This window comes from Wyeomyia smithii, chromosome 2, assembly GCF_029784165.1.
Source record: "Wyeomyia smithii strain HCP4-BCI-WySm-NY-G18 chromosome 2, ASM2978416v1, whole genome shotgun sequence".
In the NCBI taxonomy this organism is placed as follows: Eukaryota; Metazoa; Arthropoda; class Insecta; order Diptera; family Culicidae; genus Wyeomyia; species Wyeomyia smithii.
Genome location: NC_073695.1, coordinates 87,956,716 through 87,975,722, shown reverse-complemented (window position 1 = coordinate 87,975,722; position 19,007 = coordinate 87,956,716). Strand labels below are relative to the sequence as shown.

General features: G+C 37.0%; 1 protein-coding gene across 11 annotated transcripts in view; it reads left to right on the top strand.

Annotated features, from left to right (window-relative positions):
• Window positions 1-19,007, top strand: part of LOC129725472 (potassium voltage-gated channel protein Shal) — a 520,683-nt gene that overhangs the window by 432,831 nt on the left and 68,845 nt on the right. For 10 of the 11 annotated variants that reach the window (XM_055681351.1, XM_055681350.1, XM_055681348.1 and 7 more), the window contains 2 exons: window positions 5,455-5,617; window positions 5,724-5,912. In XM_055681351.1, coding sequence (XP_055537326.1) covers window positions 5,455-5,617; window positions 5,724-5,912 — 352 coding nt within the window. Of the gene's footprint in view, window positions 1-5,454; window positions 5,618-5,723; window positions 5,913-6,640; window positions 7,007-19,007 lie in introns of all 11 variants that reach the window. The other variant, XR_008728092.1, reaches the window with a different exon arrangement.

Here is a 19,007-nt window from a genome sequence, read left to right as displayed (position 1 = left end):
GCTATTGAAGCACTTATTTTTTCCACTCTACAGCCATGTTTTACCCCCCTCCGATGTAAAACTGGCTGCCTAGGCTGGAGCAAGTCACGCTTCTATAACATCATACTAATCATCATCATCACCATCATCATCATCCTGATAATCATTATTTTTCACTACCCATTAGAATGCTTCAAAGCCTTTAGATCGACAACATCCAAAGAATTATCAAACAAAACTATTATGATTCTCTACATAGTGTTCTATTTAATATGGACTTTTTCTTACATATTACCTTATAATCGTGAACCAGTCTAACGGTTCGTCGTAGCCGTGGCGGCTCACGATACAACATTAACTATTCAGGTTTATATTCTACATCTTTACAGTAACGTTCTGCGCTCTTTTCGTTACGGCTCATTTGATGAAGAATTGCCACGATAAACCCCAGTGAAGGGTGGTCAAAAGCATCCTTCCTTCGGTATCGTCGTTCGTAAGCACTCAACGCTGAGGTAGCGTGAAAGGTTTTGCAAGATTTACACATTAGGTAAATCATTAACAATTGTACGCTTTCATTTCGAAAAATAACAAATATTCAGTGAAAGACGCAATAACTGAACAATTTCCGTGAGATGACTGAGCGAAGTTGATTGCCTTGGGATTGTATTAACAATCTAAAAATGGAGGCTACTAGACTTTCTTCGATTTGACTTTGAATCACCCTAGTGTGAGTGTGTGTGTATATACACAGTGCATCACAATATTGATCGGGTGTTGTGGTTTCTGTCAGATACACTGACAGCGGGAGAAAATCTCCGGTCTGATTATTTATATTAGCATGAACGAAAAACACGCTACTCTGTATCGAACGATTGAAGGTGATTGCTCAAATAGTATAAACATCGGACTCGGTTGGTAAATACATGTCTGGGATGGTTTTCGGAACGATTATTATCGAACTGGAAGCGAAAATATAATTAGTTTTACTCGAATGAAGCACTCTGGTCTTTGTGGATTCTGCGTTTGAGCCGTTCCACGTGGATTAACGTATCGATGCGAAACAATCTTTCGCGATTTAGTTGAAAAAAAAAATGTGCCTATTTGTTATTACCAACAGTTATGTTTCACGAGTACGTACGTGCTTCAAGAGCACGTGCACAATTATATTGGTTTATTTCTGTGATAAAATATTTTTATTTGGAAAAAGGCTTAATGAAATCGTTTATGATTATTATGAATATCCGACCTATAAAATTTTAAAATGCAAAAAAAAAAAAGATTTAGAAAATAGAAGACTAAATAGGAGAAAGGCAAAAAGGTTTCGGTAAGAATGTTTTTAGCCAAGAGAATATTAGAAAGAAGGTTAAACCTCTCACAAAAAATGATTAAACTAAGATTTGAGAATACACTATAAAGAGGGACATATCATAAGGCGTCTTCACACTAGCATGTTCGCTTCAACCATGGTCAAGCCATCTAGTACGATGGGACCCTCTGTTCCTACTGCCTACTTGAAATAAACTAATTTTACCGCACTGTCGTGCATATCTTAACCGTTATGTGCTCGGCAGGGTATCGAGGTAACTTTTCAGGTTTAATTTCTTCAACAGAAACAGGGTTAAGCCAGCTCAAACTCATAGAATGCTTCTAACTAGTGGGAATTAATCATTTTCCATTATCAGACGCCTTTGTTTTCTATGCTAGATCACATTTTGTAAAATTGAAATTGAAACTGGTAAATGTTGCGTCAGATTTAAAACGATAATAACAATCGAACGATCTAATGCATCTTAGTCAGTGTCGGTGGGTAGATGAAATGTGTGACAATTGTTTGATATAATGTTTAACATTGTTGCTTTACTGCCTAATGGTGAAAATAGGTGAAAAGTTCCAAGGCCAAGCTTTCTAATACATTTTCCTCGCTATTCGCTTGCTTCCCGAGCATGGATAACAATAACATGGACGGAATTAATTCCACTGCTCACATATTCTGACTCAACAAAGTGTTTTGTTTCGTTTCTCTTTCTCGAGACTGCGTGGCCATGCCTTCAACGCAAAAGTCTTCGCTCAACTCGATACAAAAAATTGTGTGTAGAAAATTCAGCTTCATTCTTGTTCGTCACACGGTAGCGGTGGGAGTATGGCTGTTTGAGGTACGCGGCAATAGGAAACGAGAGCTGCGTATGAGTCAGCTTTCAGGCACTGCGGAACACCTTACCTTTATTTTGCATACGACAGCAACTGATATCATCGTATGCTGCAGGATATTTTGCTGGTACAACTACCGGAGGGCAGAGCGGAGAGTAAATTCGTTATGTGCGTCTAAGCAAAATATTCGATGCTACCTGTGGCGCGATCATCAGCGTTCTGTAGCACACATTTCTATTCGAAAATTATGGAATTAGTTCTTTTCAGAACTATGAATGCTTGAAGATAAGAGTTATGAAAATTTTCGCAACTACTACTACTGTGAAATGTTCATGTAATTCTCAATAATCATTTTTACAATAACGACCACGGTACCAAAGATAAACATAAACAAATGAACAGTTCATAGCAGCGAGATACAACTGCTAACTTGGGTGATTTTCCGGTTCAATTGTTCCTTTGTACCCAGTCGAATACCGTTATCGGTCCAATATCGATAACGCAGATTAGTTAATCTAGAACCACGGTAATGGTGCTAATGACAATAATTCAGCAGTATTGAAACTGTTTTGTTTCGTTTCTCTTACTCGAATCTGCGTCGCTCCGCCTTCATTGCAAAAATCTACGCTCAATTCGATACAAAAGACTGCGTGTAGGAAAATCAACTTCATTCTTGTTCTTAACACGATTCACTGTTTTGAAGATAATCAAAATTGCCGAATCAGTTTCTGTTTATACGAAAAAAGTCATACTGAAAATGTTGAATTATTCCGACATATTTTACATAAATCGACAGCACTGCAGTGGTTACCTAAGTAACAAATTTTGCACGTAAACAACTACAGCGTATATCTAGATAACCTACAACGACGGGCTGCGGCTACGCTCGTTCATGATGATGTGATTCATTCATGATTAACAGTGTAATGAATATGAGGGCGTCGTGAGATGAATAATTGAGGAGTGATTCAAGTTTTGAGATGAATATGGAAGCGTTGTGGAATATGGTTTGTTCAAGAAAATTCAGGATAAATCTAACTAAGTTTACTAAATTTCCAATGCTGGGCGATTCCATAGAGGCATGTAAGCGTATTTTGTACTATGATTTCGTGAACATTTAGTGTTTAAAGTTAAGCGGTGTTTGACCAATAAATAGTTCATGGGTTCAATGATGGCAATTTCGGTCACGGGTTTCTTTAAAACACGATTTACTATGTCAAAGCCGACGTTTCGAGGATATATTTCTTCGTCCTCAGGGCAAAAACAAAACAAACGAGTTCTCGTCAGAAAATGGTGCATCACACAATTCGTGAGATTTGTTTATATCGTTTGAAATTATTGGTTTTATCGGAATGACAACATCCTCCACTTTTGCCTTTAGTACATCACCTCTATTCCGGAAATGCTCATATTGGGTGATATTCATTATTTTTGTTGTTTTCCAGAAACTGAAAGTGGTCATCTTCGAATTCAAGATGGTATCCAGGGTCAATGCTTGGCTTCTATACATTATTTCGATTACGAAAATATTCGGAAATACTACATAGTTTTCGGCTGTTTCCCAGAAGTTGCCATCTTACAATTCAAAATGGTGTCTGAGGTCAATTTTTAGCTCCATGCATCATTCTAGTTAAAGAAACACTCATATTGGGTGGTATTTGGTCACTTCAGGCTATTTTTCAGACACCAGAAGTCACCATCCTGGATTTTAAAATGGCATTTGGAGACAATTTCTGGCCCCTGAGCGTCATTCTGGTTTAAGAAAGACCAATAATAGGTGTTATTTAGTCATTCTCGGCTATTTTCCCGAAACCGGAAGTCACCATCTTAGAATTCAAAATGGTGTCTGTGGTCGATTCTAGCTCCTGTATATCATTCTGGTTTCGAAGCATCTAATATTGGATGGAAATCGGCCATTTTTGGCTGTTTTTCAGAAAGCGGAAGTCGCAATCTTGGATTTCAAAATGGTATTTGGACACAATTTCTGGCCTCTGAGCGTCATTTTGGTTGAAGAAACACCCATATTGGGTGATATTCGGTCATTTCCGGCAGTTTCCCATTCACCGGAAGTCGTCTTCTCACAATTCATAATGTTGTCTGAGGTCGATTTGTGACTTCACTGCATCATAACAAGCCCAGAAATACCCATATTGAGTGTTATTTGGTCATTTGCCACTGTTGTTTAGGAACCGGGAGTCGCCATATTGGCCTTCAAAATGGTATTTGGAGACAATTTCTGGCCTCTGAGCATCATTCTGGTTAAAGAAACACCCATATTTGGTTGTTTTTGGGTCATTTTCGGCAGTTTTCCAGTCACCAAAAGTCGCCATTTTACAACTCAAAATGTTGTTTGAGGTCGATTTGTGGTTTCAGTGCATCTTCACGATTTCGAAAAAAAAACAATATTAGGTGTTATTTGGGTTGACATAAAATGAAAATAAAATTTGTAACGGCCTAATTTAATTTTGCATATCTATCCGATTCTATTTCAAAAGGATTATACTCGATTTCTAACTGAATTATGTTTCTTTTTTTATATTTTTGTGGTAAACTATTAGTTTACTATGTATTTTATTAAATATTGGAATCCTCCAACGACAAAAAGAAAATGAGAAAACTTACTTACTTTTTGTCGTTTGAAGATTTCAATAGCAAATTTTTGTTACCTGTAGCCTAAAAAACCATTTGACTGACCTCTGGATTGAGTTACGCCTACCATAACTACTAATTTGATCAATTTCATTTTCGAGATAATATGTGAGCCAGCAAATTTCGAAAGTTTCAAAACTGATTAAATTCTTCATCATATTATGTTCTTAAATATCAATTTCGAGTATATATTACTGCAACCATTAAAATTTGTCACGTCAATTAAATTAAATTAAATCCATATCAATAATGCAGCGACAATTAATCATTCGCATAGAGTAACAGCCGGTCGATTAGGCTTTTACCACAGACGCGAACTTTCCAATTTATAGTTATTTCAAAACTGACAGCAAGCAGACAGTTTTTCTATGCTGGCCAGTGGCCAGGCCAGCAAACTTTGCTCACAGTTGCGCACCCATGCTAGTGTCTCTGTCGTCCAATTTATTACCGTTGCATCGACGTTTTTCACGTCGCACGCGCGTCTCTCGCGGTCTCCCTGGGTGATTGAAATGTTCCAATTAATTAATTGGATGCTGATTCGGAGTTTACGCCGGACACTATATTTGTTGATGATGATTACTATTGCTCTTGACACGTCGGTCGGCTCAATTGGAATTGATGATGGAATAAATTTAAGCTGGCTGTGGAGTATTAATCGGTTCGTTTGTATTTTCACAGTTACGGTGATATGGTGCCAGAAACAATAGCCGGTAAGATCGTGGGAGGCGTCTGTTCGCTGAGCGGGGTGTTGGTCATCGCGCTACCCGTACCTGTGATCGTGTCAAACTTCAGTCGCATCTACCACCAGAACCAGCGGGCGGACAAGCGGAAAGCACAGCGGGTAGGCATCCGGACTGACAACGCCACCAATGCCGACGACATCTCATTGTAAGTACGTACGGGAGGCCCCGATTTAATGTGCGTCCCCCTTTTTGTCCCTTTTGTAGAAAGCACGTCTCGCACGAATACGAATAGCGAAAGCGGGCGCCAGTGCGGCGTTCGCGAGTAAGAAGAAGGCTGCCGAGTCGCGGCTAGCAGCGCAGGAGTCTGGCATCGAACTGGACGACAACTACAACGACGAAGACATCTTCGAACTACAGCATCACCATCTGTTAAGATGTTTAGAGAAGACTACGGTAGCTATGACTAACTCTGGCCCTATTTTGTTGATCCGTTCATACGCATTTCTCTCGTACTCCTGTTGTCCTAGTTAACCGGAGTAGTTTTCCACTTTAACCTTATATCACTCACGGTTATTGCAAACTCATTTCTCATTCACTTACGTCTACAAACTCTAACTCAGAATGATGTTTCTCATGTCTAACTTTTTTCACTCGTCACCATCATTGTAAACTGTGTTGTCGGAAGCATTGAGTGTTTATTCAATTAGTGTTTTCTTCTAAATGTGGGGCGGGTAGCGGCGTTCGCGAATCAGTGTTCTGTTCTAGATGGTTGAGGGGAAAAAAACTGTGCACCATTCGCCAACACGATTGGAAATCGGCATTCCCATCACCCTTCTTCATTCAAGCAATTTTCAAACAACAAATATTCAGCATCCTGATTTTCAATCACTACATACATTAGAGTTCTAAGTGTTTCGTGTCAAATGTGAAAACAAACAAAAAATCACTAGCATACCCTAGATAGATAAATGTTAAGGTAATTACCATGGCAGGAGAAAAATCCATAACGAGCAACTCCAAGCGCGACTACAATTTTGGACTCCTGAATGATCAAAAAAAAAAATGCTAGCATCCCTGTCCGATTATCGTTGTTTTCTTTTAATTTTCTTTAAATGAGTGGCGTTCGTGTTGATGTGAAACGTATTTCTGTTGAAATAACATGGTAGTGTTTTTCTACCTAGATGTACATAACCGCTGAGCCACACATCGATGGATATCAGATCGTCGTCGATCAATCGAATCAGTCGTTTTTCGTAACGTCGGAGGGAAAGGCGGCGAATAGTTCCTGCTAACATTGTATATTGCCTGCTAGCCCCAAAGCAAGGAATTATGTTTGAACAGAAACTGGCCACAGCAAAAGAGACAGCGAGGAACTATGTGCCTGATAGAACGTGATAATGAAATAAGAACTTTCGCCACCGCCGCCGCCCTCTCTTTCGAACGACGATGACAACTGGTTTGGAGTGACGAACCGCTTTGCGCCATTAAAAGCCCTCCCTCAGATCTTCACAACCGAAATTGGATTCACAGCAGTATACATCTATATGGTTTGTTCATTAACGTTTCCTGGTGTATGCCTCTATTTTCAATGTTGTTTTCATTAGCACGAATCTTTACATATTTATGTGTGTACTATCCTATTGCCGTCGAAAGCAGTAAACAAGTTACGGATTCGTGAGGGCTCGACTTCTCTAATAGTGGGGGTTTTGGGGCTTCATTGGGCTTGAAAACTCATGCTGGGAAGTTTTTAATGCATTCCAAATCTCCTGTGGGGGCTTGGCCAACACAAGCAAACTAATTGAAATGGGTGGTTTGCTATTTGGACGCTAAATTTTTAGCAGAAAAAATTATGTTAATAACGGTTATATTTTAGCTTCAGAACGCGGCTGCTGATGAGGTATTGTTAGGATTTAATTTACGATTACTTATTACCTAATTGTCAACTATAATAAATTTTCAATTTTACAAACAACTGTTAACTTGTTTCATCTCGTGGCACATGCTTTCAATTGTCATGATAGAACATAAATGTTTTTTTGTTTCTTCTTTGGTCTTTAAAACTATTACCGTGATTTTTCGATTTTATCGCGGTCAAAAAAATTCACTGCGGATTTGGTGAAACCGAGAATTTGACGAAATAATCAAAACTGTTAATTTTTGTTGAATATAATTTGAATTAATCATATTTTGAGTAAAATAAGGCACATTAATAGTTCAACGTAATCTATACCTATAAAAATGCAGTCCGGTCTGTCTGTCTGTCTGTCTGTCTGTCTGATCCATATTGGCTCGGAAACTACCGAACCGATCGTGGTGAAAATTTGTATATAGGGGTTTAGGGGCCGAGAAAGGTTCATATGATGGTTTGAGACCCCTCCCTCTTCTGGGAGGGAGGGGTCTCATACAAACGAAAAACAAAATTCTGCACATGTCAAAAACTAATCAAGCAAATGGAACCAAATTTGGCAAATGGACGTTTTTAGGAGTAACAAATATGTACATATTGGTTCGACACCCCTCCTCTTATGGAAGGGAAGGGTTCCATACAAATGAAACACAAATTCCTCCACATCTCGAGAACTAACCAAGCAAATAGAACCAAATTTGGTAGGTGGAAGTATTTAGAGGTAACAAATATATCCACAATAGTTTGACACCCCTCCCTCTTCTACAAGAGAGGGGTTCCATACAAATGAAACACGAATTTCGCACAGCTCGAGAACCAATCAACCAAATACAACCAAATTTGGTATGTGAATGTTTTTAGAGGTAACAAATATGTCCATAATGGTTTGACTCTCCTCCCTCTTCTGTGAGGGAGGGGTTCCATACAAATGAAACACAAATTTCTGTTTATCTCGAGAACTAACCAACTAAATGGAACCAAATTTGGCAGGTGAATGTTTTCAGGGGTAACAAATATATGCATAATGGTTTGACACCCCTCCCTCTTCTGTAAGGGGGGGTCCCATACAAATGAAACTCAAATTTCGCACAGCTCGAGAACCAGTCAAGCAAATATAACCAAATTTGGCAAGTGAATGCAAGTGAAAGGTGTAACAAACATGTCCATAATGTTTCGACACCCTTCCTTCTTCTGGCATATCTCCAAATACCATTTCGAAATCTAAGATGGCGACTTCCGGTTTCTGAAAAACAGCGGCAAATGACCAAATACCACCTAATATACGTATTTCCGTAATTGTTATGACGCACTGAAGCCACAAATCGACCTCAGACAACATTTTGAATTGTAAGATGGCGAATTCCGGTGTCTGGAAAACAGCCGAAAGTTAACAAATACCTCCCAATATGAGCGTTCCTTCAACCAGATCGACGCTTAGAGGCCAAAAATTGCCTCCTAATGCCATTTCGTTTTGAAATTCAAGATGGTGTCTTCCGGTTCCTGAAAAACAGCGGCAAATGACCGAATACCACCCAATATTGGTATTTCCGGGATTGTTATGATGCACTGAAGCCACAAATCGACCTCAGACAACATTTTGAATTGTAAGATGGCGACTTCCGGTGTCTGGAAAACAGCCAAAAATGACAAAATGTCACCCAATGTGAGTGTTTCTTCAATCAGAATGACGCTCAGGGGTCAGAAATTGTCTCCAAATGCCATTTTAAAATCCAAGTTGGCGACTTACGGTTTCTGAAAAATAGCCTGACGTCACCAAATACCACCCAATATGTGTATCACCGGATCCAGAATGATGCAAGGAGCTAAAAATTGACCTCAGACATCAGTTTGAATTGTAAAATGGCAACTTCTGGGAAACAGCCGAAAATAACCGAATACTACTACATATGGATATTTCCGTAATCGAAATGATGCATAGAAGCCAAGCATTGACCCTGGAGACCATTTTGAATTCGAAGATGACCACTTTCAGTTTCTAAAAAACAACGTAAATAATTAAAATGCATTCATTATATTTTCGGAATAGAGGTGATGTACAAAAGCCAAAAGTCGAGGATGTTGTCATTCCGATAAAACCAATCATTTCAAATGATATAAACAAATCGCAAGTAATCAATGAATTTTAAATGTTTAAAATTATTAAACAATAAAATGGGCGAGACGAAGTTTGCCGGGTCAGCTAGTATAAGCATAAAATTCAAACGAATAAACAGAAAATGAAAGCTTCTAATTTTTTTATCCATAGCATAAATGCAATATTAACTTGAGTTTATACTATTTTTTTATTTTGTCGACTAGTGTTATAGCTCTTTTAACATTTTTGTGAATTATAGTGCCCCTAGCAAAAATAACTTTTTCAGAGAATCTAATTTGTTCTTCCGTAAGCGCACGTGAAAGCGAGGAACCCGGCGAGCACTTACTGTGCGGCCCTCTGACGCAACTTTTGCATGCACTATACTGCCGCGCATAGCATGTCAGTCTTATTTGCATTTTCAGCGAGCCGAGAAAAACGCGTGTTTATATGATTTCATATCATTGCATCTTATGAGATTGGACAATATATTTGGAAGTTTTTCAGAACAACGTTGTTGATTCCATATATTGTTACGAGACTATGCATAGTTAGCCACCATTTCCGCGTATTGACTCAATTTTAGTGAAAATACAAATGGGACTGACTTGCTATGCGCGGCAGTATAGGTTCCAAAATTCACAGGAATGGTCAATGAGCTACAATCTTTTTTTAGGCAAGTATATTGAGCATTGGGACAACATCGTTTTTCGCTTTGGCTGACCAGTGTTATCTATAACTTTCCTGAGGCCATCTTTTCGATATAGTGCAGAAATAAACATTTAGCAACACTACTAGTCTACTTATTGCTGGAAAACAACTCAAGATACTGTTTTGAAATATAATATTGTGACTTCCGTTTTCTGCCAAAAAAGCCCAAATAAGCCCAATAGTACCCAAAATGGTTATTCCGAAACCAGAATAATGTTCAGACACCGAAAATTGTCTGCAAATGCCATTTGAAGGTTTACGGAAAAGACTAAACATCACTCAATACGGTTATTTCCGTTATCGTGATGAAGAAGGAAGTTTGAATGAAACACTTTGAACTTGGAGTAATTTAATATGATCAAAACAGGTGCTGTTACACTTTGTAAATTAATAAAATCAAGGCTGGTCATAAAAAGTATATATATATATATATATATATATATATATATATATATATATATATATATATATATATATATATATATATATATATATATATATATATATATATATATATATATATATATATATATATATATATATATATATATATATATATAGATATAAATATATATATATATATATATATATATATATATATATATATATATATATATATATATATATATATATATATATATATATATATATATATATATATATATATATATATATACTTTTTATGACCAGCCTTGATTTTATTGATTTACAAAGTGTAACAGCACCTGTTTTGATCATATTAAATTACTCCAAGTTCAAAGTGTTTCATTCAAACTTCCTTCTTCATCACGATAACGGAAATAACCGTATTGAGTGATGTTTAGTCTTTTCCGTAAACCTTCAAATGGCATTTGCAGACAATTTTCGGTGTCTGAACATTATTCTGGTTTCGGAATAACCATTTTGGGTACTATTGGGCTTGTTTGGGCTTTTTTGGCAGAAACCGGAAGTCACAATATTATATTTCAAAACGGTATCTTGAGTTGTTTTCCAGCAATAAGTAGACTAGTAGTGTTGCTAAATGTTTATTTCTGCACTATAGAGAAAAGATGGCCTCAGGAAAGTTATAGATAACACTGGTCAGCCAAAGCGAAAAACGATGTTGTCCCAATGCTCAATATACTTGCCTAAAAAAGATTGTAGCTCATTGACCATTCCTGTGAATTTTGGAACCTATACTGCCGCGCATAGCAAGTCAGTCCCATTTGCATTTTCACTAAAATTGAGTCAATACGCGGAAATGTGGCCAACTATGCATAGTCTCGTAACAATATATGGAATCAACAACTTTGTTCTGAAAAACTTCCAAATATATTGTCCAATCTCATAAGATGCAATGATATGAAATCATATAAACACGCGTTTTTCTCGGCTTGCTGAAAATGCAAATGAGACTGACATGCTATGCGCGGCAGTATAGTGCATGCAAAAGTTGCGTCAGAGGGCCGCACAGTAAGCGCACGCCGTGCTCCTCGCTTTCACGTGCGCTTACGGAAGAACAAATTAGATTCTCTAAAAAAGTGCTTCTTTTGCTAGGGGCACTATAATTCACAAAAATGTTAAAAGAGCTATAACACTAGTCGACAAAATAAAAAAATAGTATAAACTCAAGTTAATATTGCATTTATGCTATGGATAAAAAAATTAGAAGCTTTCATTTTTTGTTTATTCGTTTGAATTTAATGCTTATACTAGCTGATCCGGCCAACTTCGTCTCGCCCATTTATTGTTTAATAATTTTAAACATTTCAAATTCATTGATTCCTTGCGATTTGTTTATATCATTTGAAATGATTGGTTTTATCGGAATGACAACATTCTTGACTTTTGGCTTTTGTACATCACCTCTATTCCGAAAATATAATGAATGCATTTTAATTATTTACGTTGTTTATTAGAAACTGAAAGTGGTCATCTTCGAATTCAAAATGGTCTCCAGGGTCAATGCTTGGCTTCTATGCATCATTTCGATTACGGAAATATCCATATGTAGTAATATTCGGTTATTTTCGGCTGTTTCCCAGAAGTTGCCATTTTACAATTCAAACTGATGTCTGAGGTCAATTTTTAGCTCCTTGCATCATTCTGGATCCGGTGATACACATATTGGGTGGTATTTGGTAACTTCAGGCTATTTTTCAGAAACCGTAAGTCGCCAACTTGGATTTTAAAATGGCATTTGGAGACAATTTCTGACCCCTAAGCGTCAGAAATATCATATATATATATATATATATATATATATATATATATATATATATATATATATATATATATATATATATATATATATATATATATTTAGATATATATATATATATATATATATATATATATATATATATATATATATATATATATATATATATATATATATATATATATATATATATATATATATAAATTATGCCGTAATTTATCGCGGGAACTAAAAAAAACTTTATTACTACGAATAACACTTTAATGTCCGATCACTACTGAATTACACACAAGACTGAATTGAAAATTAAATCTAGAAAGCTTAAATAAACTAAATCCGCTGACTCGTCGTTCCTCCGGTGGTTCAATTCTGATGCAGCCTTTGTCCGCGTGGTTCGATCGAATCCTGCAGTCGTCATCGATTGTCAACTTATGGTTTCGTTGCTGGTTTGGTTCCTCCGCTTGTTGCTACGGGCCTCAGCTGGGTTTTTGCTGACGTCTCGGCTCCGGGTGCGCCTAGGCCGGTCGGTCGTGGTGTAACGTCTCCCCCATTAGATTGTCGTCCGTCCTCGGACGATTTTTCGAAAAGGACGAGCCTCGGTAAGGTTGCGGGTTCTCCTTTTCCAATGGTTCCTTTAGGTTCCGTGGTGGTTTCAGCATGCTTATGGATTTTCAGGATGGTATCTTCCTTAGATTTGGTTCTTCTGTTGATGATATAAATTGCAAACGAGCAGAAAAAGGTTAGTGTGAGGAGAATTCCTCCTCCGATGGTTGTTGTCCTCTTCGAGCGATGCAGGTCCAACTTTATCTCTTGAAGACTGTTTAAGTGTTCCAGTTTGATGTGGGTGATCTCATTCCGCTCTTCCGAGTAGTTGAGTTGAATGAATTTCCTTCCATAGATTGGTATGAGGTATTCTTCGTGGTCTGTTAGATGCTTTTGATCATTAAATGTGAGATTCATCACCTTAATCGTACAATTGTCTGTTTCGACAATAGTCGGGGTGTTGACTAATCTCGAGTTATTACATGAGTCGGAAATCAATACTTGTTGATTCGTATCCAATAGTATGATTCCTTTTTTGATTTCTTGTATTCTGATATGTTGCCTGACGGGTTTTAGGGCACATTTTGGTGTCAAATGATTCAAAAGGTTGTTGATACAGTCGTCTTCGATAAGAGTTGTTGCTTCGCAGATGTCACAAATGTGCTCTTGTTTATAGATAATGTCTCTGTGCTTTGCCACCAGCTTGATGTCTGTACTGATTCGTGTGTTGTTTAAGTTGAGCGTCTGGATGTTGATCAGGTCGAACTCGTTGTCTTCTAGGATGGGTATTTTCGCCAAAATTAGGATTTCGTCGCCTTTTACAATTACGCTTCCTGAGCTGTATTGGAATATTTGATCTAAGTAATCCAGATTCAATTTTTGTGCTTTAAGTCTGTTATAAATGTACAATTTATCATCTAATGAAAATAAGTTTCTATTCAAAATGTTTAGCTTTGCAAATTCGATTTGTTCTTCTACGCTAGTGAGAATTTGAATTAACATGTCAAGGTTCATAATAAGATTAATGTATTCCAAGTCCGTATTGGTCGTAAGTGAGTTATTATTTTGGTCTACAATTTGTTTGTTTATTTTCTTGAGAATATCTGTAATATTATTCAGTTTATTCTGAATTCTTTCGTTTATAATTATTTGCCTTGATAAAGATTGAGAGAGTAGGTTTCCCTGCTTTTCTAACGTTTCTAAATTATGATTTATAATTTCCATATCATCGTTATCTGGATTGCCTGCAATAAGTTTAATTACTGATCCTAAAGCGTTAACTAATGCTCTTCTATTTCTGCGGGGATATAAACTCAACAATTTTCCTCTTGCGTATTGGATTTTGTAATCAAGGGTCCTTCTGAGATGATCTATTATTTTCAGGTTTTCTGTCGTTTTTTCTATGTAGTCAATGTTGTTTGCAATGGATTTAATATTGATTTTGTGTATAACTCTCTCAAACCCTATTCTTATCCTAACTTGTTTTAGTTTTATGGCAATTATGCCATTATTATATGATATTTCTTTAAATTTTGTGCCGTGTATTAGGATGATGTAAGTTAATCTGTAACGAGAGTTAAGTTATTGATATAAACGATTATTTTTTCATTCTGTTTTTGTGTATTTTTACGTCATTGATGTCTTTAAATGTAAGATCGTTATTCTCTTTTATGGTAGTTATTTTGTAAGGGTTTACGTCTTTAGTTATTCGTTGGGAAATTTTAATGTATTTAGCATCGCCTGGGTTGTATTGTTCAGGTTGTTCGTTATCTTTATTTTGTTGTTCATATTTAGCTTTCCTTTTATCCAGTTCGATTTTAGCCGCTGATTGCAAGCTTTTAAATTTTTCCGAAATTTCTTCCATGTTTGTCGAGCCCGAATGATTGAATACCAAATTACGCGGTAAATTTTTTATAGCGGTGTGAAAACTGTTGTTATAAATATCGACGGCGATATTAATTTGATCTCTTGTAGACAAATCGTTGAATTTAATTTTGTTTGTTCGATAAATTTCGATTAGGGTAGAATGAAACCGTTCTACAATACCGTTTGAATTTGAACTACTCGCGAAATGTAACTCGACTCCTAGGTCGTTAAGGAATCCGATGAAATCAATAGACCTGAAAGAAGGTTCCTGGTCACTCACAATAGTCTTCGGTCTGCCAAATTGTCTAATGTGTTCTGTTATAGCATTTTTTACGTCCACTATTGTTCTAGTTTCCAAAGGTATGGTATTTGCAAATTTGGAAAACGAATCGACTATGGTGAGCCACTTTTGACCTTTTAAAAAGAATATGTCAATGTGGACTCGATCGAAAGGGTTATTGCCGAAAATGCTTTTTCTTATCAAATTCGGTGGCTTCCTGTCATATTTGGCTTTTTTGCAGATATCACAGGAATCTATCAAAATTTTAATCTTTCGATCAAGTTGTGGGAAGAAATATTTTTGCATTATCTGGTTCTTATTTTCTTTGATTCCTCTGTGGCATCGATTATGAGTTTCCCTCACAATTTCATCCTGTTGTTCATCTAGGCGTATGTCCTCTAGAAGGGTTTCTGAAATAAAAACTTTGTAGGGGCTATTAGTTGAAAAATGTTTCCGGTAAGTTTCTTGAACTAATTGAACTAAAGAGATTGGAATTTTGAGGCAACTTGAACCTCTGGGGTTAAGAGTCCGCTTTAATATTTCTACTATTTCTTCTTCCGTATAACTTTGTTTGACTATTATGTGCCTGTGAAATTTGGGAAAGATCTGTTCATATGCCGTAATCTCTATTTTTCCGATTTTAAAAATAATTTGGGTCCTGAATGTGTTGATTGGTCTCTCAGTGCACGGAATAAAGTAATCATCGCTTGTATCCGCTGAGTGTACTGTCATGTCGTCACTTTCATCATCTGAAAGTTCCTCTTCTCGTTCGGAGGGTTCCACGTTTAAAGACATCGATGATTGTGAATGTGCGTTTAATTGATTATGTTTTTTTAGGTTCATCCGAGACAACGCGTCTGCGACGACGTTTTGTTTCCCTGGTTTATAGATTAATTCGTAGTCAAATTCTTCTAAAGCCAGTTTACCTCTTATGATTCGGTGATTTGCATTAGTCATAGAGAAGGTAAGTGGTTGGTGATCTGTAAACATTTTGAATTTCCGTCCGTATAGATACGGTCTGAAATGTTTGACCGCCCAAATGATTGCCAAAAATTCCTTTTCCGTTGTTGAGTATCGTTCCTCTGTTCTACTTAAAGTTCGCGATGCGTATGCTATGGGTCTGTCATTGCCTGCGGGCCCTTGCGACAGTACTGCCCCTATTGCATAATCGCTTGCATCGGTAGTAAGAATAAATTCCTTGCTGAAATCGGGGTAAATTAACACAGGATCTAGCGTTAAAATTTGTTTACACTTTTCGAAGCATGCGTTTATTTCGGGTGTTATCTCAAACTCCGCGTCTTTTCTAAGAAGTGCTGTCAACGGTTTCACTATTTTAGCGAAGTCTTTTATAAATCTCCTATAATAGCCTAGCGTTCCTAAGAATTGACGAACTTCTTTTTCTGTTTTAGGGATTGGCCATTTTTTATGATTTCTATTTTGTCACTGTTTGGTCTTACTCCATCTTCAGAGACAGTATGACCTAGAAACTGCGTTTCTTTTTTAAAAAATTCGCACTTGTCTAGCTGAATTTTTAGTCTAGCTTCTTTAAGTCTTTTTAGAACTTGTGCTAAATTTTTCTTGTGTTCCTGAAGTGAACTGGAAAATATGATTATATCGTCCATATAGACGAAACAACATACTCCAATTAAATCCCTTAGTATACAGTCCATTACCCTTTGAAAAGTTGCCGGGGCGTTTTTCAACCCAAATGGCATGCGAGTAAACTCGTACTTTCCTCCGTTCACAGAAAATGCTGTTTTCTCTGTGTCTTCTTCTGCCAGCTGGATCTGGTGGAAGCCAGAAACTAAATCAATAGTTGAGAAATATGTAGCCCTTCCCAGTTTATCCAAGATGTCGGTAATCTCGGGTATGGGGTACTTGTCGTTGATAGTTTTTTCATTTAGCTTTCTGTAGTCGATCACTAAACGAAATTTCTTGTGACCAGATGCATCTGCCTTTTTCGGGACTATCCATACGGGTGAGGTGTATGGTGAGATTGATTCTCTTATAATTCCATCGTTTAGCATCTTTTTAACTTGCTTTTGTACTTCGCTTTCATAAACGTAGGGATATTTATATGATTTCGTATGGACTGGGATACTATCTACCGTTCGAATTTTATGTCTTATTTTGTGTGTGAATGACAGTTTGTCGGACTCCACGTATAAAACATCTCTGTACTGATCGATCACCGTTTCGAGGGCTTGTTTTTCTTCCCTATTCATGTGGTCGTCACGAAAGGTATAGTTTGTCATGTTTATTTGCTTTGGCAATTCGGTTAAATCGAACGGATCCTCATCCATTTCGATTTCACTCGAATTTATTTCTTGTGAAGATTTTGAGAAATTTTGAATCGCTACAAAAGCTTTATTATTGCTGCTTCTGTAGATACCAGGTAAAATAGTGAATGAATTGTATTTCTTTTCATTCGCTATTATGAAATCACCGTTCTTTTTGGTTTTCAGTGCGATGTACTGAAATTCTTGTTCATTTATGTTAATTGCTTGCTCTTCAGGGAATTTTTTTTGCATTTTTATTGTTTTTCGTCCGATTTTCAAGGAATTATTACGAATGTCGATTTGAGCATTTAAGTCTCTTAATGACTCGTAACCTATTAATCCATCGAAAAACTTGTGGAATTTAAAAATATAAAATTTCAATTTCTTCTTGATCTGAAATGGATCAAAAGAAGCTGATTTGTTTATTATGTGTGTTCCACTTATATTCGTTACCCTGATTCCATTCTCAGTTCTGCAATTTTCAATGTTTACGTGCTCGGGTGAAATATAATTTTTGTTCGCTCCCGTGTCGATCAAAAATTTCATCTCACCTTTCGAGGTTTGAATTATTATATAAGGTACAAAATTGTTATTGCTTTTTATATTTTTCGACGTGGCTCTTCTACCACGTGAAAATTTAACTCCTCGTCGACGAAGTAATCATCGTCTTCCGAGTTCAGAGCTGATTCCTCCAGCTGATTAGAGGTGTCGTACTCATCCTCGTAGTTTTTGCTGAATTCGCTTTCTTGTTTTGGTTTGGTTTCGTGGTTGTTCACCTCCGTACGGGACTTTGCGGTTTTCATTGAAACGTCGTCGTCCACCGGTGGACCTCTAGGGGTTTTAAATTTCCCTGATCCGTTCGGTTTCGCGTTGAACGTGTTACCGTGCTTGTTGTTGCTGTTGTTGTTGTTGTTCGTGTAGTTGGGTTTTGTATTCGTCTGATTACCGTTGTTGGAATTTGAAAACGGTTTTGAATTGAATGAATTGTTAGAGGTTGAACTGGAATGTTTGTTAAATTTTTGCCTGTACGCGGCATTCGTGTATTGCGTTGTTATAGCGTAGGCTTCTTCCAATGTTTTTGGTCGATAGCTCCTCACATGCATAGACAATTCGTCTGTGAGGCCTATGAATCTAGTAAGCGTCATCAAGCTTACTAAATTGTTTATTGCCTTAGTTGCATTCTGATAATCTTCCATCGTCGCCGCTGTCGATTTGATAGCGGTGTCGATGGTTTTGATTTTATTATAATACTCAGGAATTGTCTTTTTCCCTTGTGTTATGTAAAATAATGATTGGATGTGTGACGTAAGGTCACGTCTATCCCCGTAGGAATTCAAAATCACCTCTTTAATTTCTAGCCAGCTGTTCGGGTTGCCAGCAGCGATCAAAATCTCTTTGGCTTCGCCCGTAATTTTATTTTTCACTGCCCTGACTAATTGGCTATACACTGGTTCATCTCGGTATCTTCTAAAAAGTTCGAGAGTATTTTCCGCGTCTTCCAGCCATGCATGGGTCTCTTTTTTATTTCCACTAAATGTTGTTAGATTTTTGATTGGGTCTGGAATCCTGAATTGCATAAAAGGATCATCCGCCTTCTCTTTTAAATTTCTGAGTTGTTCAATCAACTCATTTTGGTTCTGGGTTAAACTTCTTATGTGCTGAAGTAAACCC